The 21,917-nt window shown below is 44.0% G+C and overlaps 3 protein-coding genes, 8 non-coding genes and 1 pseudogene across 11 annotated transcripts; 8 read left to right on the forward strand and 4 right to left on the reverse strand.

Annotated features, from left to right (window-relative positions):
• The first annotated feature begins 360 nt into the window (after positions 1-360).
• On the forward strand, positions 361-481 carry LOC139441809 (5S ribosomal RNA). The gene has a single exon (XR_011651667.1). It is a non-coding gene; the product is annotated as a 5S ribosomal RNA (ribosomal RNA).
• Positions 482-1,816: 1,335 nt separating this feature from the next.
• Positions 1,817-11,364, reverse strand: LOC139441785 (uncharacterized; annotated as a pseudogene).
• Positions 3,377-3,495, forward strand: LOC139441800 (5S ribosomal RNA). The gene has a single exon (XR_011651659.1). It is a non-coding gene; the product is annotated as a 5S ribosomal RNA (ribosomal RNA).
• LOC139441810 (5S ribosomal RNA) lies at positions 6,447-6,565 on the forward strand. Its single transcript, XR_011651668.1, has one exon. It is a non-coding gene; the product is annotated as a 5S ribosomal RNA (ribosomal RNA).
• On the forward strand, positions 9,459-9,577 carry LOC139441811 (5S ribosomal RNA). The gene has a single exon (XR_011651669.1). It is a non-coding gene; the product is annotated as a 5S ribosomal RNA (ribosomal RNA).
• Positions 11,365-12,471: 1,107 nt separating the features above from the next.
• On the forward strand, positions 12,472-12,590 carry LOC139441806 (5S ribosomal RNA). Its single transcript, XR_011651664.1, has one exon. It is a non-coding gene; the product is annotated as a 5S ribosomal RNA (ribosomal RNA).
• Positions 12,591-13,864: 1,274 nt separating this feature from the next.
• On the reverse strand, positions 13,865-14,377 carry LOC139441782 (histone 24-like; the record flags this gene model as incomplete). The annotated part of the gene is made up of 1 exon (XM_071222563.1): positions 13,865-14,377. A coding segment is annotated over exon 1 (513 nt), but the record flags the coding sequence as incomplete, so codon positions are not given.
• A 1,106-nt stretch (positions 14,378-15,483) lies between these two features.
• LOC139441812 (5S ribosomal RNA) lies at positions 15,484-15,602 on the forward strand. Its single transcript, XR_011651670.1, has one exon. It is a non-coding gene; the product is annotated as a 5S ribosomal RNA (ribosomal RNA).
• A 1,274-nt stretch (positions 15,603-16,876) lies between these two features.
• LOC139441781 (histone 24-like) lies at positions 16,877-17,389 on the reverse strand (the record flags this gene model as incomplete). Its single annotated transcript, XM_071222562.1, has 1 exon — positions 16,877-17,389. A coding segment is annotated over exon 1 (513 nt), but the record flags the coding sequence as incomplete, so codon positions are not given.
• A 1,106-nt stretch (positions 17,390-18,495) lies between these two features.
• On the forward strand, positions 18,496-18,614 carry LOC139441789 (5S ribosomal RNA). Its single transcript, XR_011651649.1, has one exon. It is a non-coding gene; the product is annotated as a 5S ribosomal RNA (ribosomal RNA).
• Positions 18,615-19,888: 1,274 nt separating this feature from the next.
• LOC139441780 (histone 24-like) lies at positions 19,889-20,401 on the reverse strand (the record flags this gene model as incomplete). Its single annotated transcript, XM_071222561.1, has 1 exon — positions 19,889-20,401. A coding segment is annotated over exon 1 (513 nt), but the record flags the coding sequence as incomplete, so codon positions are not given.
• Positions 20,402-21,507: 1,106 nt separating this feature from the next.
• Positions 21,508-21,626, forward strand: LOC139441790 (5S ribosomal RNA). Its single transcript, XR_011651650.1, has one exon. It is a non-coding gene; the product is annotated as a 5S ribosomal RNA (ribosomal RNA).
• Positions 21,627-21,917: the final 291 nt, after the last annotated feature.

The raw sequence follows: 21,917 nt of genomic DNA on the forward strand, positions 1-21,917 counted from the left end.
TCGTCACAGATTAAGTCTTTTTGCCTGTCTTAATAGCACGATATTAGTAGGGGTCTTCGTCGTTTGGATGTTAATATTACCAGAACAATATAGGCTACCATGCATCAACGAAAAGTGAATGTTTCAGACGAGAGGCCGGATCGAGTGAGCGAGTGTGCCGGGCCTCGTGTTAAACAGTGATCACATGTTTTTACAACGGCTAGATTTTGTAGATTTTAATCCCTGTAAATATACATCATAAATCAACAAACACAACATGTCTACTGAACCCGCTGAAAACGCGAGCATGCTGTTTTCATGGCAATGTCTTTTTACCAATGTGCGGTGTGTATATGTAGCTAAAGTTTGCCGATAAGCATTGTCTACGGCCATACCACGTTGAAAACAACCGGTTCTCGTCCGATCACCGAAGTTAAGCAACGTCGGGCCCGGAGAGTACTTGGATGGGTGACCGCCTGGGGAACACCGGGTGCAGTAGACATTTTTGCTATGCGATTCCCACTTTTTTCTTTTTCGACCATAAGGTGCACTTGCCTCATTCACATCTGATGTAATCATACACTTTTATTTCCTTGTAAATGGACCCACTCATGCATGTCTGCTCAAAGACATAGCTGCCAGCCATGTATTCTTACATACCTTTACAGAAAGGACTTTTCCACTATACATGTGATCATATTCAGTTGTCAGTTCACCCAACTCGTCAACTATTCTGAAGGCATGTACGTCCTTTTCGCACTTAAAGGTGTTTGCGTGCACCGATAATTGACTATTTTACTTACTTTCTTACTTTCAAAGCATGAATATATAATATATACATGTAAAATCATAATGTTGTTCGTGTTAAGTCTCGGCTCACATCTCTTTGCCTACACAGATAAGAAAAGGAGAAAGAGTTAGATCGTACAGAGCGCCTGTCAATAGGAGTTCACTGGCTTGCTGCTGGAAAATGTATTTTGAAAGCTGTGAGCAAGCTGATCACTGTTGACACGCTTTAATAATATGGAAAAAAACGATGCGACTGTGTGATAAACCAGCTATTTTATGTTCCCCGTTCTAGCTGATCGCTTGCAAACGTACTTTAGACTTATTAGAAAGGATTTCCATACATTTCTCTCGCCATACAACAGGTAGATGTGACATGTTGCAGGTAGGGGGCTAGGCGAAACGCACACGACCAAGGGCGCACAACTCTTGGCGCTCTATATGAAAAGTCGTGCATAGGCGAGGCGTGTGTCGGTAAAACACCCCGCGGATGTCTGGCCCTTATCGCCGTTTTACACCTTTGAACACAACGTGCATGTGGCAGCTACACACATAGGAAGTCTGCACTCAAGGATATTATATCTATCAACGACACTAATCGCCTCACTTTCCAACAGACACCCATTTTGGGGGTTAATAAACAAGCATAACAACAGTCATTAGTGTGAAGACACACTACCCCCCACCCCCACCCCAACACACACACACAATAAAATCCCTGACGTACCTTTATCATCATCACATATGCGTGTTATGTGCGTTGCTGCTACGTTATCTCTGTTACCACAAGAACCTGCACTTTATTTCTGCTATACTGCTAATATAAATATTTATTGTTTTGTTATCAGTGTTTTCAAGTTTTCTTTTTGGGGTATTTGGATGGCCCTGAAAAGGGCCTTTGGACCACAGAAATGTGGAGCGAAGGCGTGACAATGAGAGCTTAAGCCTTCTTTGGCTTGACTGCCTTCTTCTTGGGGGTCTTGACCTTCTTGGGTTTGGCTGCTGCCTTCTTGGGTGTCTTCGCCTTCTTGGGCTTGGCTGCAGCCTTCACCTTCTTTGGTGACTTAGCGGCCTTCTTAGTGGCTGTTTTGGGTTTCTTGGCAGCAGCTGGCTTCTTGACTTTCTTGGGGGATTTGGCAGCCTTCTTTGGTTTGGCAGCTGCCTTAGCCTTCTTGGGTTTTTCGGCTTTCTTTGCCTCGCCAAGACGGAATGAACCAGCGGCTCCAGTTCCCTTTGATTGCTTCAGTGCGCCGTTCTTGACTCCATTTTTCAAAGCAGTCTTGATGCGAGCATTGATGGCCACCTGGTTGTCACCAACCTTGTAGTTGGCCAAGATGTATTTCAGAACAGCCTGTCGGGAAGAACCACCCCTCTCCTTCAGGGATGAAATAGCTTTCTTGATCATCTCCAAATAGGTAGGATGTGCGGCAGCCTTCTTAGGCTTGGCAGCAGCCTTCTTCTTGGGAGTCTTGACAGCAGCGGGGGCAGCAGCAGCATCAGCCATAGTGGTAAGTTTGAGTGGTAAAAATTCACGTCAGCTACGAGAGAAGCACAGAGAGCGAATGACACTTCCCCACAGACGGCCCGGCTGATACTCCGGAGGCGCGGACGTCGGAGGAGACACCTTGCTTGTTGTGGCTGATAGCTGCACGCTTACAAGCGCGTGTGCTTTTTCGTGTATTTGTATCCGAATAATCACTTCTTAATCAAGGAAAGTTTCAATTTCAACAACACAGTTAGGTAGTAAAAACATTTGGCTACATTTCGGTTACAATAGCAACACTCACGGGTGAAGTTCAAAGCCACACGTGATGTTTCCAATGAAGCGACCCAGTCTAAATTGTAGACATCGCTACTTTCAAAAGCACATTTTTAGCCTTGAGACTCAAGTTTTTGCATTTTAAACCTTGCCTGTCAATTCTCAATATATCTAACTATGAAAGTAAAACACAACACTCATCAGTATTGTCTATGATAAGCTAGAACAAGCGTTCAAACAACGACAATGAAGCACGTTTTTCTGACGACTTCGCCATTTTGCAACAGAAAACATTTGACAGTATATTTCTGGAAACATAATTTTGGTCACTTCAATAAAGTTGAAACTAACTTTGTCATAACAAGTAAGTAACGGGGATTTTACTTTCAGGAAAACAGTCTACTAAGACGAGGATCTCGGGACACAAGCACTTAGGGCGCGAAGCCCCGAACAGTAACATATATACATAGGTGTTTAGATCACTCGATCGGTCGTCACAGATTAAGTCTTTTTGCCTGTCTTAATAGCACGATATTAGTAGGGGTCTTCGTCGTTTGGATGTTAATATTACCAGAACAATATAGGCTACCATGCATCAACGAAAAGTGAATGTTTCAGACGAGAGGCCGGATCGAGTGAGCGAGTGTGCCGGGCCTCGTGTTAAACAGTGATCACATGTTTTTACAACGGCTAGATTTTGTAGATTTTAATCCCTGTAAATATACATCATAAATCAACAAACACAACATGTCTACTGAACCCGCTGAAAACGCGAGCATGCTGTTTTCCATGGCAATGTCTTTTTACCAATGTGCGGTGTGTATATGTAGCTAAAGTTTGCCGATAAGCATTGTCTACGGCCATACCACGTTGAAAACACCGGTTCTCGTCCGATCACCGAAGTTAAGCAACGTCGGGCCCGGAGAGTACTTGGATGGGTGACCGCCTGGGAACACCGGGTGCAGTAGACATTTTTGCTATGCGATTCCCACTTTTTTCTTTTTTCGACCATAAGGTGCACTTGCCTCATTCACATCTGATGTAATCATACACTTTTATTTCCTTGTAAATGGACCCACTCATGCATGTCTGCTCAAAGACATAGCTGCCAGCCATGTATTCTTACATACCTTTACAGAAAGGACTTTTCCACTATACATGTGATCATATTCAGTTGTCAGTTCACCCAACTCGTCAACTATTCTGAAGGCATGTACGTCCTTTTCGCCACTTAAAGGTGTTTGCGTGCACCGATAATTGACTATTTTACTTACTTTCTTACTTTCAAAGCATGAATATATAATATATACATGTAAAATCATAATGTTGTTCGTGTTAAGTCTCGGCTCACATCTCTTTGCCTACACAGATAAGAAAAGGAGAAAGAGTTAGATCGTACAGAGCGCCTGTCAATAGGAGTTCACTGGCTTGCTGCTGGAAAATGTATTTTGAAAGCTGTGAGCAAGCTGATCACTGTTGACACGCTTTAAAAATATGGAAAAAAAACGATGCGACTGTGTGATAAACCAGCTATTTTATGTTCCCCGTTCTAGCTGATCGCTTGCAAACGTACTTTAGACTTATTAGAAAGGATTTCCATACATTTCTCTCGCCATACAACAGGTAGATGTGACATGTTGCAGGTAGGGGGCTAGGCGAAACGCACACGACCAAGGGCGCACAACTCTTGGCGCTCTATATGAAAAGTCGTGCATAGGCGAGGCGTGTGTCGGTAAAACACCCCGCGGATGTTCTGGCCCTTATCGCCGTTTTACACCTTTTGAACACAACGTGCATGTGCAGCTACACACATAGGAAGTCTGCACTCAAGGATATTATATCTATCAACGACACTAATCGCCTCACTTTCCAACAGACACCCATTTTGGGGGTTAATAAACAAGCATAACAACAGTCATTAGTGTGAAGACACACTACCCCCCCACCCCCACCCCAACACACACACACAATAAAATCCCTGACGTACCTTTATCATCATCACATATGCGTGTTTATGTGCGTTGCTGCTACGTTATCTCTGTTACCACAAGAACCTGCACTTTATTTCTGCTATACTGCTAATATAAATATTTATTGTTTTGTTATCAGTGTTTTCAAGTTTTCTTTTGGGGTATTTGGATGGCCCTGAAAAGGGCCTTTGGACCACAGAAATGTGGAGCGAAGGCGTGACAATGAGAGCTTAAGCCTTCTTTGGCTTGACTGCCTTCTTCTTGGGGGGTCTTGACCTTCTTGGGTTTGGCTGCTGCCTTCTTGGGTGTCTTCGCCTTCTTGGGCTTGGCTGCAGCCTTCACCTTCTTTGGTGACTTAGCGGCCTTCTTAGTGGCTGTTTTGGGTTTCTTGGCAGCAGCTGGCTTCTTGACTTTCTTGGGGGATTTGGCAGCCTTCTTTGGTTTGGCAGCTGCCTTAGCCTTCTTGGGTTTTTCGGCTTTCTTTGCCTCGCCAAGACGGAATGATCCAGCGGCTCCAGTTCCCTTTGATTGCTTCAGTGCGCCGTTCTTGACTCCATTTTTCAAAGCAGTCTTGATGCGAGCATTGATGGCCACCTGGTTGTCACCAACCTTGTAGTTGGCCAAGATGTATTTCAGAACAGCCTGTCGGGAAGAACCACCCCTCTCCTTCAGGGATGAAATAGCTTTCTTGATCATCTCCAAATAGGTAGGATGTGCGGCAGCCTTCTTAGGGCTTGGCAGCAGCCTTCTTCTTGGGAGTCTTGACAGCAGCGGGGGCAGCAGCAGCATCAGCCATAGTGGTAAGTTTGAGTGGTAAAAATTCACGTCAGCTACGAGAGAAGCACAGAGAGCGAATGACACTTCCCCACAGACGGCCCGGCTGATACTCCGGAGGCGCGGACGTCGGAGGAGACACCTTGCTTGTTGTGGGCTGATAGCTGCACGCTTACAAGCGCGTGTGCTTTTTCGTGTATTTGTATCCGAATAATCACTTCTTAATCAAGGAAAGTTTCAATTTCAACAACACAGTTAGGTAGTAAAAACATTTGGCTACATTTCGGTTACAATAGCAACACTCACGGGTGAAGTTCAAAGCCACACGTGATGTTTCCAATGAAGCGACCCAGTCTAAATTGTAGACATGCCACACGTGATGTTTCCAATGAAGCGACCCAGTCTAAATTGTAGACATCGCTACTTTCAAAAGCACATTTTTAGCCTTGAGACTCAAGTTTTTGCATTTTAAACCTTGCCTGTCAATTCTCAATATATCTAACTATGAAAGTAAAACACAACACTCATCAGTATTGTCTATGATAAGCTAGAACAAGCGTTCAAACAACGACAATGAAGCACGTTTTTCTGACGACTTCGCCATTTTGCAACAGAAAACATTTGACAGTATATTTCTGGAAACATAATTTTGGTCACTTCAATAAAGTTGAAACTAACTTTGTCATAACAAGTAAGTAACGGGGATTTTACTTTCAGGAAAACAGTCTACTAAGACGAGGATCTCGGGACACAAGCACTTAGGGCGCGAAGCCCCGAACAGTAACATATATACATAGGTGTTTAGATCACTCGATCGGTCGTCACAGATTAAGTCTTTTTGCCTGTCTTAATAGCACGATATTAGTAGGGGTCTTCGTCGTTTGGATGTTAATATTACCAGAACAATATAGGCTACCATGCATCAACGAAAAGTGAATGTTTCAGACGAGAGGCCGGATCGAGTGAGCGAGTGTGCCGGGCCTCGTGTTAAACAGTGATCACATGTTTTTACAACGGCTAGATTTTGTAGATTTTAATCCCTGTAAATATACATCATAAATCAACAAACACAACATGTCTACTGAACCCGCTGAAAACGCGAGCATGCTGTTTTCATGGCAATGTCTTTTTACCAATGTGCGGTGTGTATATGTAGCTAAAGTTTGCCGATAAGCATTGTCTACGGCCATACCACGTTGAAAACACCGGTTCTCGTCCGATCACCGAAGTTAAGCAACGTCGGGCCCGGAGAGTACTTGGATGGGTGACCGCCTGGGAACACCGGGTGCAGTAGACATTTTTGCTATGCGATTCCCACTTTTTTCTTTTTCGACCATAAGGTGCACTTGCCTCATTCACATCTGATGTAATCATACACTTTTATTTCCTTGTAAATGGACCCACTCATGCATGTCTGCTCAAAGACATAGCTGCCAGCCATGTATTCTTACATACCTTTACAGAAAGGACTTTTCCACTATACATGTGATCATATTCAGTTGTCAGTTCACCCAACTCGTCAACTATTCTGAAGGCATGTACGTCCTTTTCGCCACTTAAAGGTGTTTGCGTGCACCGATAATTGACTATTTTACTTACTTTCTTACTTTCAAAGCATGAATATATAATATATACATGTAAAATCATAATGTTGTTCGTGTTAAGTCTCGGCTCACATCTCTTTGCCTACACAGATAAGAAAAGGAGAAAGAGTTAGATCGTACAGAGCGCCTGTCAATAGGAGTTCACTGGCTTGCTGCTGGAAAATGTATTTTGAAAGCTGTGAGCAAGCTGATCACTGTTGACACGCTTTAAAAATATGGAAAAAAACGATGCGACTGTGTGATAAACCAGCTATTTTATGTTCCCCGTTCTAGCTGATCGCTTGCAAACGTACTTTAGACTTATTAGAAAGGATTTCCATACATTTCTCTCGCCATACAACAGGTAGATGTGACATGTTGCAGGTAGGGGGCTAGGCGAAACGCACACGACCAAGGGCGCACAACTCTTGGCGCTCTATATGAAAAGTCGTGCATAGGCGAGGCGTGTGTCGGTAAAACACCCCGCGGATGTCTGGCCCTTATCGCCGTTTTACACCTTTGAACACAACGTGCATGTGCAGCTACACACATAGGAAGTCTGCACTCAAGGATATTATATCTATCAACGACACTAATCGCCTCACTTTCCAACAGACACCCATTTTGGGGGTTAATAAACAAGCATAACAACAGTCATTAGTGTGAAGACACACTACCCCCCACCCCCACCCCAACACACACACACAATAAAATCCCTGACGTACCTTTATCATCATCACATATGCGTGTTATGTGCGTTGCTGCTACGTTATCTCTGTTACCACAAGAACCTGCACTTTATTTCTGCTATACTGCTAATATAAATATTTATTGTTTTGTTATCAGTGTTTTCAAGTTTTCTTTTGGGGTATTTGGATGGCCCTGAAAAGGGCCTTTGGACCACAGAAATGTGGAGCGAAGGCGTGACAATGAGAGCTTAAGCCTTCTTTGGCTTGACTGCCTTCTTCTTGGGGGTCTTGACCTTCTTGGGTTTGGCTGCTGCCTTCTTGGGTGTCTTCGCCTTCTTGGGCTTGGCTGCAGCCTTCACCTTCTTTGGTGACTTAGCGGCCTTCTTAGTGGCTGTTTTGGGTTTCTTGGCAGCAGCTGGCTTCTTGACTTTCTTGGGGGATTTGGCAGCCTTCTTTGGTTTGGCAGCTGCCTTAGCCTTCTTGGGTTTTTCGGCTTTCTTTGCCTCGCCAAGACGGAATGATCCAGCGGCTCCAGTTCCCTTTGATTGCTTCAGTGCGCCGTTCTTGACTCCATTTTTCAAAGCAGTCTTGATGCGAGCATTGATGGCCACCTGGTTGTCACCAACCTTGTAGTTGGCCAAGATGTATTTCAGAACAGCCTGTCGGGAAGAACCACCCCTCTCCTTCAGGGATGAAATAGCTTTCTTGATCATCTCCAAATAGGTAGGATGTGCGGCAGCCTTCTTAGGCTTGGCAGCAGCCTTCTTCTTGGGAGTCTTGACAGCAGCGGGGGCAGCAGCAGCATCAGCCATAGTGGTAAGTTTGAGTGGTAAAAATTCACGTCAGCTACGAGAGAAGCACAGAGAGCGAATGACACTTCCCCACAGACGGCCCGGCTGATACTCCGGAGGCGCGGACGTCGGAGGAGACACCTTGCTTGTTGTGGCTGATAGCTGCACGCTTACAAGCGCGTGTGCTTTTTCGTGTATTTGTATCCGAATAATCACTTCTTAATCAAGGAAAGTTTCAATTTCAACAACACAGTTAGGTAGTAAAAACATTTGGCTACATTTCGGTTACAATAGCAACACTCACGGGTGAAGTTCAAAGCCACACGTGATGTTTCCAATGAAGCGACCCAGTCTAAATTGTAGACATCGCTACTTTCAAAAGCACATTTTTAGCCTTGAGACTCAAGTTTTTGCATTTTAAACCTTGCCTGTCAATTCTCAATATATCTAACTATGAAAGTAAAACACAACACTCATCAGTATTGTCTATGATAAGCTAGAACAAGCGTTCAAACAACGACAATGAAGCACGTTTTTCTGACGACTTCGCCATTTTGCAACAGAAAACATTTGACAGTATATTTCTGGAAACATAATTTTGGTCACTTCAATAAAGTTGAAACTAACTTTGTCATAACAAGTAAGTAACGGGGATTTTACTTTCAGGAAAACAGTCTACTAAGACGAGGATCTCGGGACACAAGCACTTAGGGCGCGAAGCCCCGAACAGTAACATATATACATAGGTGTTTAGATCACTCGATCGGTCGTCACAGATTAAGTCTTTTTGCCTGTCTTAATAGCACGATATTAGTAGGGGTCTTCGTCGTTTGGATGTTAATATTACCAGAACAATATAGGCTACCATGCATCAACGAAAAGTGAATGTTTCAGACGAGAGGCCGGATCGAGTGAGCGAGTGTGCCGGGCCTCGTGTTAAACAGTGATCACATGTTTTTACAACGGCTAGATTTTGTAGATTTTAATCCCTGTAAATATACATCATAAATCAACAAACACAACATGTCTACTGAACCCGCTGAAAACGCGAGCATGCTGTTTTCATGGCAATGTCTTTTTACCAATGTGCGGTGTGTATATGTAGCTAAAGTTTGCCGATAAGCATTGTCTACGGCCATACCACGTTGAAAACACCGGTTCTCGTCCGATCACCGAAGTTAAGCAACGTCGGGCCCGGAGAGTACTTGGATGGGTGACCGCCTGGGAACACCGGGTGCAGTAGACATTTTTGCTATGCGATTCCCACTTTTTTCTTTTTCGACCATAAGGTGCACTTGCCTCATTCACATCTGATGTAATCATACACTTTTATTTCCTTGTAAATGGACCCACTCATGCATGTCTGCTCAAAGACATAGCTGCCAGCCATGTATTCTTACATACCTTTACAGAAAGGACTTTTCCACTATACATGTGATCATATTCAGTTGTCAGTTCACCCAACTCGTCAACTATTCTGAAGGCATGTACGTCCTTTTCGCCACTTAAAGGTGTTTGCGTGCACCGATAATTGACTATTTTACTTACTTTCTTACTTTCAAAGCATGAATATATAATATATACATGTAAAATCATAATGTTGTTCGTGTTAAGTCTCGGCTCACATCTCTTTGCCTACACAGATAAGAAAAGGAGAAAGAGTTAGATCGTACAGAGCGCCTGTCAATAGGAGTTCACTGGCTTGCTGCTGGAAAATGTATTTTGAAAGCTGTGAGCAAGCTGATCACTGTTGACACGCTTTAAAAATATGGAAAAAAACGATGCGACTGTGTGATAAACCAGCTATTTTATGTTCCCCGTTCTAGCTGATCGCTTGCAAACGTACTTTAGACTTATTAGAAAGGATTTCCATACATTTCTCTCGCCATACAACAGGTAGATGTGACATGTTGCAGGTAGGGGGCTAGGCGAAACGCACACGACCAAGGGCGCACAACTCTTGGCGCTCTATATGAAAAGTCGTGCATAGGCGAGGCGTGTGTCGGTAAAACACCCCGCGGATGTCTGGCCCTTATCGCCGTTTTACACCTTTGAACACAACGTGCATGTGCAGCTACACACATAGGAAGTCTGCACTCAAGGATATTATATCTATCAACGACACTAATCGCCTCACTTTCCAACAGACACCCATTTTGGGGGTTAATAAACAAGCATAACAACAGTCATTAGTGTGAAGACACACTACCCCCCACCCCCACCCCAACACACACACACAATAAAATCCCTGACGTACCTTTATCATCATCACATATGCGTGTTATGTGCGTTGCTGCTACGTTATCTCTGTTACCACAAGAACCTGCACTTTATTTCTGCTATACTGCTAATATAAATATTTATTGTTTTGTTATCAGTGTTTTCAAGTTTTCTTTTGGGGTATTTGGATGGCCCTGAAAAGGGCCTTTGGACCACAGAAATGTGGAGCGAAGGCGTGACAATGAGAGCTTAAGCCTTCTTTGGCTTGACTGCCTTCTTCTTGGGGGTCTTGACCTTCTTGGGTTTGGCTGCTGCCTTCTTGGGTGTCTTCGCCTTCTTGGGCTTGGCTGCAGCCTTCACCTTCTTTGGTGACTTAGCGGCCTTCTTAGTGGCTGTTTTGGGTTTCTTGGCAGCAGCTGGCTTCTTGACTTTCTTGGGGGATTTGGCAGCCTTCTTTGGTTTGGCAGCTGCCTTAGCCTTCTTGGGTTTTTCGGCTTTCTTTGCCTCGCCAAGACGGAATGATCCAGCGGCTCCAGTTCCCTTTGATTGCTTCAGTGCGCCGTTCTTGACTCCATTTTTCAAAGCAGTCTTGATGCGAGCATTGATGGCCACCTGGTTGTCACCAACCTTGTAGTTGGCCAAGATGTATTTCAGAACAGCCTGTCGGGAAGAACCACCCCTCTCCTTCAGGGATGAAATAGCTTTCTTGATCATCTCCAAATAGGTAGGATGTGCGGCAGCCTTCTTAGGCTTGGCAGCAGCCTTCTTCTTGGGAGTCTTGACAGCAGCGGGGGCAGCAGCAGCATCAGCCATAGTGGTAAGTTTGAGTGGTAAAAATTCACGTCAGCTACGAGAGAAGCACAGAGAGCGAATGACACTTCCCCACAGACGGCCCGGCTGATACTCCGGAGGCGCGGACGTCGGAGGAGACACCTTGCTTGTTGTGGCTGATAGCTGCACGCTTACAAGCGCGTGTGCTTTTTCGTGTATTTGTATCCGAATAATCACTTCTTAATCAAGGAAAGTTTCAATTTCAACAACACAGTTAGGTAGTAAAAACATTTGGCTACATTTCGGTTACAATAGCAACACTCACGGGTGAAGTTCAAAGCCACACGTGATGTTTCCAATGAAGCGACCCAGTCTAAATTGTAGACATCGCTACTTTCAAAAGCACATTTTTAGCCTTGAGACTCAAGTTTTTGCATTTTAAACCTTGCCTGTCAATTCTCAATATATCTAACTATGAAAGTAAAACACAACACTCATCAGTATTGTCTATGATAAGCTAGAACAAGCGTTCAAACAACGACAATGAAGCACGTTTTTCTGACGACTTCGCCATTTTGCAACAGAAAACATTTGACAGTATATTTCTGGAAACATAATTTTGGTCACTTCAATAAAGTTGAAACTAACTTTGTCATAACAAGTAAGTAACGGGGATTTTACTTTCAGGAAAACAGTCTACTAAGACGAGGATCTCGGGACACAAGCACTTAGGGCGCGAAGCCCCGAACAGTAACATATATACATAGGTGTTTAGATCACTCGATCGGTCGTCACAGATTAAGTCTTTTTGCCTGTCTTAATAGCACGATATTAGTAGGGGTCTTCGTCGTTTGGATGTTAATATTACCAGAACAATATAGGCTACCATGCATCAACGAAAAGTGAATGTTTGAGACGAGAGGCCGGATCGAGTGAGCGAGTGTGCCGGGCCTCGTGTTAAACAGTGATCACATGTTTTTACAACGGCTAGATTTTGTAGATTTTAATCCCTGTAAATATACATCATAAATTAAACAAACACAACATGTCTACTGAACCCGCTGAAAACGCGAGCATGCTGTTTTCATGGCAATGTCTTTTTACCAATGTGCGGTGTGTATATGTAGCTAAAGTTTGCCGATAAGCATTGTCTACGGCCATACCACGTTGAAAACACCGGTTCTCGTCCGATCACCGAAGTTATGCAACGTCGGGCCCGGAGAGTACTTGGATGGGTGACCGCCTGGGAACACCGGGTGCAGTAGACATTTTTGCTATGCGATTCCCACTTTTTTCTTTTTCGACCATAAGGTGCACTTGCCTCATTCACATCTGATGTAATCATACACTTTTATTTCCTTGTAAATGGACCCACTCATGCATGTCTGCTCAAAGACATAGCTGCCAGCCATGTATTCTTACATACCTTTACAGAAAGGACTTTTCCACTATACATGTGATCATATTCAGTTGTCAGTTCACCCAACTCGTCAACTATTCTGAAGGCATGTACGTCCTTTTCGCCACTTAAGGGTGTTTGCGTGCACCGATAATTGACTATTTTACTTACTTTCTTACTTTCAAAGCATGAATATATAATATATACATGTAAAATCATAATGTTGTTCGTGTTAAGTCTCGGCTCACATCTCTTTGCCTACACAGATAAGAAAAGGAGAAAGAGTTAGATCGTACAGAGCGCCTGTCAATAGGAGTTCACTGGCTTGCTGCTGGAAAATGTATTTTGAAAGCTGTGAGCAAGCTGATCACTGTTGACACGCTTTAAAAATATGGAAAAAAACGATGCGACTGTGTGATAAACCAGCTATTTTATGTTCCCCGTTCTAGCTGATCGCTTGCAAACGTACTTTAGACTTATTAGAAAGGATTTCCATACATTTCTCTCGCCATACAACAGGTAGATGTGACATGTTGCAGGTAGGGGGCTAGGCGAAACGCACACGACCAAGGGCGCACAACTCTTGGCGCTCTATATGAAAAGTCGTGCATAGGCGAGGCGTGTGTCGGTAAAACACCCCGCGGATGTCTGGCCCTTATCGCCGTTTTACACCTTTGAACACAACGTGCATGTGCAGCTACACACATAGGAAGTCTGCACTCAAGGATATTATATCTATCAACGACACTAATCGCCTCACTTTCCAACAGACACCCATTTTGGGGGTTAATAAACAAGCATAACAACAGTCATTAGTGTGAAGACACACTACCCCCCACCCCCACCCCAACACACACACACAATAAAATCCCTGACGTACCTTTATCATCATCACATATGCGTGTTATGTGCGTTGCTGCTACGTTATCTCTGTTACCACAAGAACCTGCACTTTATTTCTGCTATACTGCTAATATAAATATTTATTGTTTTGTTATCAGTGTTTTCAAGTTTTCTTTTGGGGTATTTGGATGGCCCTGAAAAGGGCCTTTGGACCACAGAAATGTGGAGCGAAGGCGTGACAATGAGAGCTTAAGCCTTCTTTGGCTTGACTGCCTTCTTCTTGGGGGTCTTGACCTTCTTGGGTTTGGCTGCTGCCTTCTTGGGTGTCTTCGCCTTCTTGGGCTTGGCTGCAGCCTTCACCTTCTTTGGTGACTTAGCGGCCTTCTTAGTGGCTGTTTTGGGTTTCTTGGCAGCAGCTGGCTTCTTGACTTTCTTGGGGGATTTGGCAGCCTTCTTTGGTTTGGCAGCTGCCTTAGCCTTCTTGGGTTTTTCGGCTTTCTTTGCCTCGCCAAGACGGAATGATCCAGCGGCTCCAGTTCCCTTTGATTGCTTCAGTGCGCCGTTCTTGACTCCATTTTTCAAAGCAGTCTTGATGCGAGCATTGATGGCCACCTGGTTGTCACCAACCTTGTAGTTGGCCAAGATGTATTTCAGAACAGCCTGTCGGGAAGAACCACCCCTCTCCTTCAGGGATGAAATAGCTTTCTTGATCATCTCCAAATAGGTAGGATGTGCGGCAGCCTTCTTAGGCTTGGCAGCAGCCTTCTTCTTGGGAGTCTTGACAGCAGCGGGGGCAGCAGCAGCATCAGCCATAGTGGTAAGTTTGAGTGGTAAAAATTCACGTCAGCTACGAGAGAAGCACAGAGAGCGAATGACACTTCCCCACAGACGGCCCGGCTGATACTCCGGAGGCGCGGACGTCGGAGGAGACACCTTGCTTGTTGTGGCTGATAGCTGCACGCTTACAAGCGCGTGTGCTTTTTCGTGTATTTGTATCCGAATAATCACTTCTTAATCAAGGAAAGTTTCAATTTCAACAACACAGTTAGGTAGTAAAAACATTTGGCTACATTTCGGTTACAATAGCAACACTCACGGGTGAAGTTCAAAGCCACACGTGATGTTTCCAATGAAGCGACCCAGTCTAAATTGTAGACATCGCTACTTTCAAAAGCACATTTTTAGCCTTGAGACTCAAGTTTTTGCATTTTAAACCTTGCCTGTCAATTCTCAATATATCTAACTATGAAAGTAAAACACAACACTCATCAGTATTGTCTATGATAAGCTAGAACAAGCGTTCAAACAACGACAATGAAGCACGTTTTTCTGACGACTTCGCCATTTTGCAACAGAAAACATTTGACAGTATATTTCTGGAAACATAATTTTGGTCACTTCAATAAAGTTGAAACTAACTTTGTCATAACAAGTAAGTAACGGGGATTTTACTTTCAGGAAAACAGTCTACTAAGACGAGGATCTCGGGACACAAGCACTTAGGGCGCGAAGCCCCGAACAGTAACATATATACATAGGTGTTTAGATCACTCGATCGGTCGTCACAGATTAAGTCTTTTTGCCTGTCTTAATAGCACGATATTAGTAGGGGTCTTCGTCGTTTGGATGTTAATATTACCAGAACAATATAGGCTACCATGCATCAACGAAAAGTGAATGTTTCAGACGAGAGGCCGGATCGAGTGAGCGAGTGTGCCGGGCCTCGTGTTAAACAGTGATCACATGTTTTTACAACGGCTAGATTTTGTAGATTTTAATCCCTGTAAATATACATCATAAATCAACAAACACAACATGTCTACTGAACCCGCTGAAAACGCGAGCATGCTGTTTTCATGGCAATGTCTTTTTACCAATGTGCGGTGTGTATATGTAGCTAAAGTTTGCCGATAAGCATTGTCTACGGCCATACCACGTTGAAAACACCGGTTCTCGTCCGATCACCGAAGTTAAGCAACGTCGGGCCCGGAGAGTACTTGGATGGGTGACCGCCTGGGAACACCGGGTGCAGTAGACATTTTTGCTATGCGATTCCCACTTTTTTCTTTTTCGACCATAAGGTGCACTTGCCTCATTCACATCTGATGTAATCATACACTTTTATTTCCTTGTAAATGGACCCACTCATGCATGTCTGCTCAAAGACATAGCTGCCAGCCATGTATTCTTACATACCTTTACAGAAAGGACTTTTCCACTATACATGTGATCATATTCAGTTGTCAGTTCACCCAACTCGTCAACTATTCTGAAGGCATGTACGTCCTTTTCGCCACTTAAAGGTGTTTGCGTGCACCGATAATTGACTATTTTACTTACTTTCTTACTTTCAAAGCATGAATATATAATATATACATGTAAAATCATAATGTTGTTCGTGTTAAGTCTCGGCTCACATCTCTTTGCCTACACAGATAAGAAAAGGAGAAAGAGTTAGATCGTACAGAGCGCCTGTCAATAGGAGTTCACTGGCTTGCTGCTGGAAAATGTATTTTGAAAGCTGTGAGCAAGCTGATCACTGTTGACACGCTTTAAAAATATGGAAAAAAACGATGCGACTGTGTGATAAACCAGCTATTTTATGTTCCCCGTTCTAGCTGATCGCTTGCAAACGTACTTTAGACTTATTAGAAAGGATTTCCATACATTTCTCTCGCCATACAACAGGTAGATGTGACATGTTGCAGGTAGGGGGCTAGGCGAAACGCACACGACCAAGGGCGCACAACTCTTGGCGCTCTATATGAAAAGTCGTGCATAGGCGAGGCGTGTGTCGGTAAAACACCCCGCGGATGTCTGGCCCTTATCGCCGTTTTACACCTTTGAACACAACGTGCATGTGCAGCTACACACATAGGAAGTCTGCACTCAAGGATATTATATCTATCAACGACACTAATCGCCTCACTTTCCAACAGACACCCATTTTGGGGGTTAATAAACAAGCATAACAACAGTCATTAGTGTGAAGACACACTACCCCCCACCCCCACCCCAACACACACACACAATAAAATCCCTGACGTACCTTTATCATCATCACATATGCGTGTTATGTGCGTTGCTGCTACGTTATCTCTGTTACCACAAGAACCTGCACTTTATTTCTGCTATACTGCTAATATAAATATTTATTGTTTTGTTATCAGTGTTTTCAAGTTTTCTTTTGGGGTATTTGGATGGCCCTGAAAAGGGCCTTTGGACCACAGAAATGTGGAGCGAAGGCGTGACAATGAGAGCTTAAGCCTTCTTTGGCTTGACTGCCTTCTTCTTGGGGGTCTTGACCTTCTTGGGTTTGGCTGCTGCCTTCTTGGGTGTCTTCGCCTTCTTGGGCTTGGCTGCAGCCTTCACCTTCTTTGGTGACTTAGCGGCCTTCTTAGTGGCTGTTTTGGGTTTCTTGGCAGCAGCTGGCTTCTTGACTTTCTTGGGGGATTTGGCAGCCTTCTTTGGTTTGGCAGCTGCCTTAGCCTTCTTGGGTTTTTCGGCTTTCTTTGCCTCGCCAAGACGGAATGATCCAGCGGCTCCAGTTCCCTTTGATTGCTTCAGTGCGCCGTTCTTGACTCCATTTTTCAAAGCAGTCTTGATGCGAGCATTGATGGCCACCTGGTTGTCACCAACCTTGTAGTTGGCCAAGATGTATTTCAGAACAGCCTGTCGGGAAGAACCACCCCTCTCCTTCAGGGATGAAATAGCTTTCTTGATCATCTCCAAATAGGTAGGATGTGCGGCAGCCTTCTTAGGCTTGGCAGCAGCCTTCTTCTTGGGAGTCTTGACAGCAGCGGGGGCAGCAGCAGCATCAGCCATAGTGGTAAGTTTGAGTGGTAAAAATTCACGTCAGCTACGAGAGAAGCACAGAGAGCGAATGACACTTCCCCACAGACGGCCCGGCTGATACTCCGGAGGCGCGGACGTCGGAGGAGACACCTTGCTTGTTGTGGCTGATAGCTGCACGCTTACAAGCGCGTGTGCTTTTTCGTGTATTTGTATCCGAATAATCACTTCTTAATCAAGGAAAGTTTCAATTTCAACAACACAGTTAGGTAGTAAAAACATTTGGCTACATTTCGGTTACAATAGCAACACTCACGGGTGAAGTTCAAAGCCACACGTGATGTTTCCAATGAAGCGACCCAGTCTAAATTGTAGACATCGCTACTTTCAAAAGCACATTTTTAGCCTTGAGACTCAAGTTTTTGCATTTTAAACCTTGCCTGTCAATTCTCAATATATCTAACTATGAAAGTAAAACACAACACTCATCAGTATTGTCTATGATAAGCTAGAACAAGCGTTCAAACAACGACAATGAAGCACGTTTTTCTGACGACTTCGCCATTTTGCAACAGAAAACATTTGACAGTATATTTCTGGAAACATAATTTTGGTCACTTCAATAAAGTTGAAACTAACTTTGTCATAACAAGTAAGTAACGGGGATTTTACTTTCAGGAAAACAGTCTACTAAGACGAGGATCTCGGGACACAAGCACTTAGGGCGCGAAGCCCCGAACAGTAACATATATACATAGGTGTTTAGATCACTCGATCGGTCGTCACAGATTAAGTCTTTTTGCCTGTCTTAATAGCACGATATTAGTAGGGGTCTTCGTCGTTTGGATGTTAATATTACCAGAACAATATAGGCTACCATGCATCAACGAAAAGTGAATGTTTCAGACGAGAGGCCGGATCGAGTGAGCGAGTGTGCCGGGCCTCGTGTTAAACAGTGATCACATGTTTTTACAACGGCTAGATTTTGTAGATTTTAATCCCTGTAAATATACATCATAAATCAACAAACACAACATGTCTACTGAACCCGCTGAAAACGCGAGCATGCTGTTTTCATGGCAATGTCTTTTTACCAATGTGCGGTGTGTATATGTAGCTAAAGTTTGCCGATAAGCATTGTCTACGGCCATACCACGTTGAAAACACCGGTTCTCGTCCGATCACCGAAGTTAAGCAACGTCGGGCCCGGAGAGTACTTGGATGGGTGACCGCCTGGGAACACCGGGTGCAGTAGACATTTTTGCTATGCGATTCCCACTTTTTTCTTTTTCGACCATAAGGTGCACTTGCCTCATTCACATCTGATGTAATCATACACTTTTATTTCCTTGTAAATGGACCCACTCATGCATGTCTGCTCAAAGACATAGCTGCCAGCCATGTATTCTTACATACCTTTACAGAAAGGACTTTTCCACTATACATGTGATCATATTCAGTTGTCAGTTCACCCAACTCGTCAACTATTCTGAAGGCATGTACGTCCTTTTCGCCACTTAAAGGTGTTTGCGTGCACCGATAATTGACTATTTTACTTACTTTCTTACTTTCAAAGCATGAATATATAATATATACATGTAAAATCATAATGTTGTTCGTGTTAAGTCTCGGCTCACATCTCTTTGCCTACACAGATAAGAAAAGGAGAAAGAGTTAGATCGTACAGAGCGCCTGTCAATAGGAGTTCACTGGCTTGCTGCTGGAAAATGTATTTTGAAAGCTGTGAGCAAGCTGATCACTGTTGACACGCTTTAAAAATATGGAAAAAAACGATGCGACTGTGTGATAAACCAGCTATTTTATGTTCCCCGTTCTAGCTGATCGCTTGCAAACGTACTTTAGACTTATTAGAAAGGATTTCCATACATTTCTCTCGCCATACAACAGGTAGATGTGACATGTTGCAGGTAGGGGGCTAGGCGAAACGCACACGACCAAGGGCGCACAACTCTTGGCGCTCTATATGAAAAGTCGTGCATAGGCGAGGCGTGTGTCGGTAAAACACCCCGCGGATGTCTGGCCCTTATCGCCGTTTTACACCTTTGAACACAACGTGCATGTGCAGCTACACACATAGGAAGTCTGCACTCAAGGATATTATATCTATCAACGACACTAATCGCCTCACTTTCCAACAGACACCCATTTTGGGGGTTAATAAACAAGCATAACAACAGTCATTAGTGTGAAGACACACTACCCCCCACCCCCACCCCAACACACACACACAATAAAATCCCTGACGTACCTTTATCATCATCACATATGCGTGTTATGTGCGTTGCTGCTACGTTATCTCTGTTACCACAAGAACCTGCACTTTATTTCTGCTATACTGCTAATATAAATATTTATTGTTTTGTTATCAGTGTTTTCAAGTTTTCTTTTGGGGTATTTGGATGGCCCTGAAAAGGGCCTTTGGACCACAGAAATGTGGAGCGAAGGCGTGACAATGAGAGCTTAAGCCTTCTTTGGCTTGACTGCCTTCTTCTTGGGGGTCTTGACCTTCTTGGGTTTGGCTGCTGCCTTCTTGGGTGTCTTCGCCTTCTTGGGCTTGGCTGCAGCCTTCACCTTCTTTGGTGACTTAGCGGCCTTCTTAGTGGCTGTTTTGGGTTTCTTGGCAGCAGCTGGCTTCTTGACTTTCTTGGGGGATTTGGCAGCCTTCTTTGGTTTGGCAGCTGCCTTAGCCTTCTTGGGTTTTTCGGCTTTCTTTGCCTCGCCAAGACGGAATGATCCAGCGGCTCCAGTTCCCTTTGATTGCTTCAGTGCGCCGTTCTTGACTCCATTTTTCAAAGCAGTCTTGATGCGAGCATTGATGGCCACCTGGTTGTCACCAACCTTGTAGTTGGCCAAGATGTATTTCAGAACAGCCTGTCGGGAAGAACCACCCCTCTCCTTCAGGGATGAAATAGCTTTCTTGATCATCTCCAAATAGGTAGGATGTGCGGCAGCCTTCTTAGGCTTGGCAGCAGCCTTCTTCTTGGGAGTCTTGACAGCAGCGGGGGCAGCAGCAGCATCAGCCATAGTGGTAAGTTTGAGTGGTAAAAATTCACGTCAGCTACGAGAGAAGCACAGAGAGCGAATGACACTTCCCCACAGACGGCCCGGCTGATACTCCGGAGGCGCGGACGTCGGAGGAGACACCTTGCTTGTTGTGGCTGATAGCTGCACGCTTACAAGCGCGTGTGCTTTTTCGTGTATTTGTATCCGAATAATCACTTCTTAATCAAGGAAAGTTTCAATTTCAACAACACAGTTAGGTAGTAAAAACATTTGGCTACATTTCGGTTACAATAGCAACACTCACGGGTGAAGTTCAAAGCCACACGTGATGTTTCCAATGAAGCGACCCAGTCTAAATTGTAGACATCGCTACTTTCAAAAGCACATTTTTAGCCTTGAGACTCAAGTTTTTGCATTTTAAACCTTGCCTGTCAATTCTCAATATATCTAACTATGAAAGTAAAACACAACACTCATCAGTATTGTCTATGATAAGCTAGAACAAGCGTTCAAACAACGACAATGAAGCACGTTTTTCTGACGACTTCGCCATTTTGCAACAGAAAACATTTGACAGTATATTTCTGGAAACATAATTTTGGTCACTTCAATAAAGTTGAAACTAACTTTGTCATAACAAGTAAGTAACGGGGATTTTACTTTCAGGAAAACAGTCTACTAAGACGAGGATCTCGGGACACAAGCACTTAGGGCGCGAAGCCCCGAACAGTAACATATATACATAGGTGTTTAGATCACTCGATCGGTCGTCACAGATTAAGTCTTTTTGCCTGTCTTAATAGCACGATATTAGTAGGGGTCTTCGTCGTTTGGATGTTAATATTACCAGAACAATATAGGCTACCATGCATCAACGAAAAGTGAATGTTTCAGACGAGAGGCCGGATCGAGTGAGCGAGTGTGCCGGGCCTCGTGTTAAACAGTGATCACATGTTTTTACAACGGCTAGATTTTGTAGATTTTAATCCCTGTAAATATACATCATAAATCAACAAACACAACATGTCTACTGAACCCGCTGAAAACGCGAGCATGCTGTTTTCATGGCAATGTCTTTTTACCAATGTGCGGTGTGTATATGTAGCTAAAGTTTGCCGATAAGCATTGTCTACGGCCATACCACGTTGAAAACACCGGTTCTCGTCCGATCACCGAAGTTAAGCAACGTCGGGCCCGGAGAGTACTTGGATGGGTGACCGCCTGGGAACACCGGGTGCAGTAGACATTTTTGCTATGCGATTCCCACTTTTTTCTTTTTCGACCATAAGGTGCACTTGCCTCATTCACATCTGATGTAATCATACACTTTTATTTCCTTGTAAATGGACCCACTCATGCATGTCTGCTCAAAGACATAGCTGCCAGCCATGTATTCTTACATACCTTTACAGAAAGGACTTTTCCACTATACATGTGATCATATTCAGTTGTCAGTTCACCCAACTCGTCAACTATTCTGAAGGCATGTACGTCCTTTTCGCCACTTAAAGGTGTTTGCGTGCACCGATAATTGACT

The sequence above is a fragment of the Haliotis cracherodii genome, unplaced genomic scaffold (genome assembly GCF_022045235.1).
Source record: "Haliotis cracherodii isolate W230 unplaced genomic scaffold, xgHalCrac1.p SCAF_44, whole genome shotgun sequence".
Lineage (NCBI taxonomy): Eukaryota > Metazoa > Mollusca > Gastropoda > Lepetellida > Haliotidae > Haliotis > Haliotis cracherodii.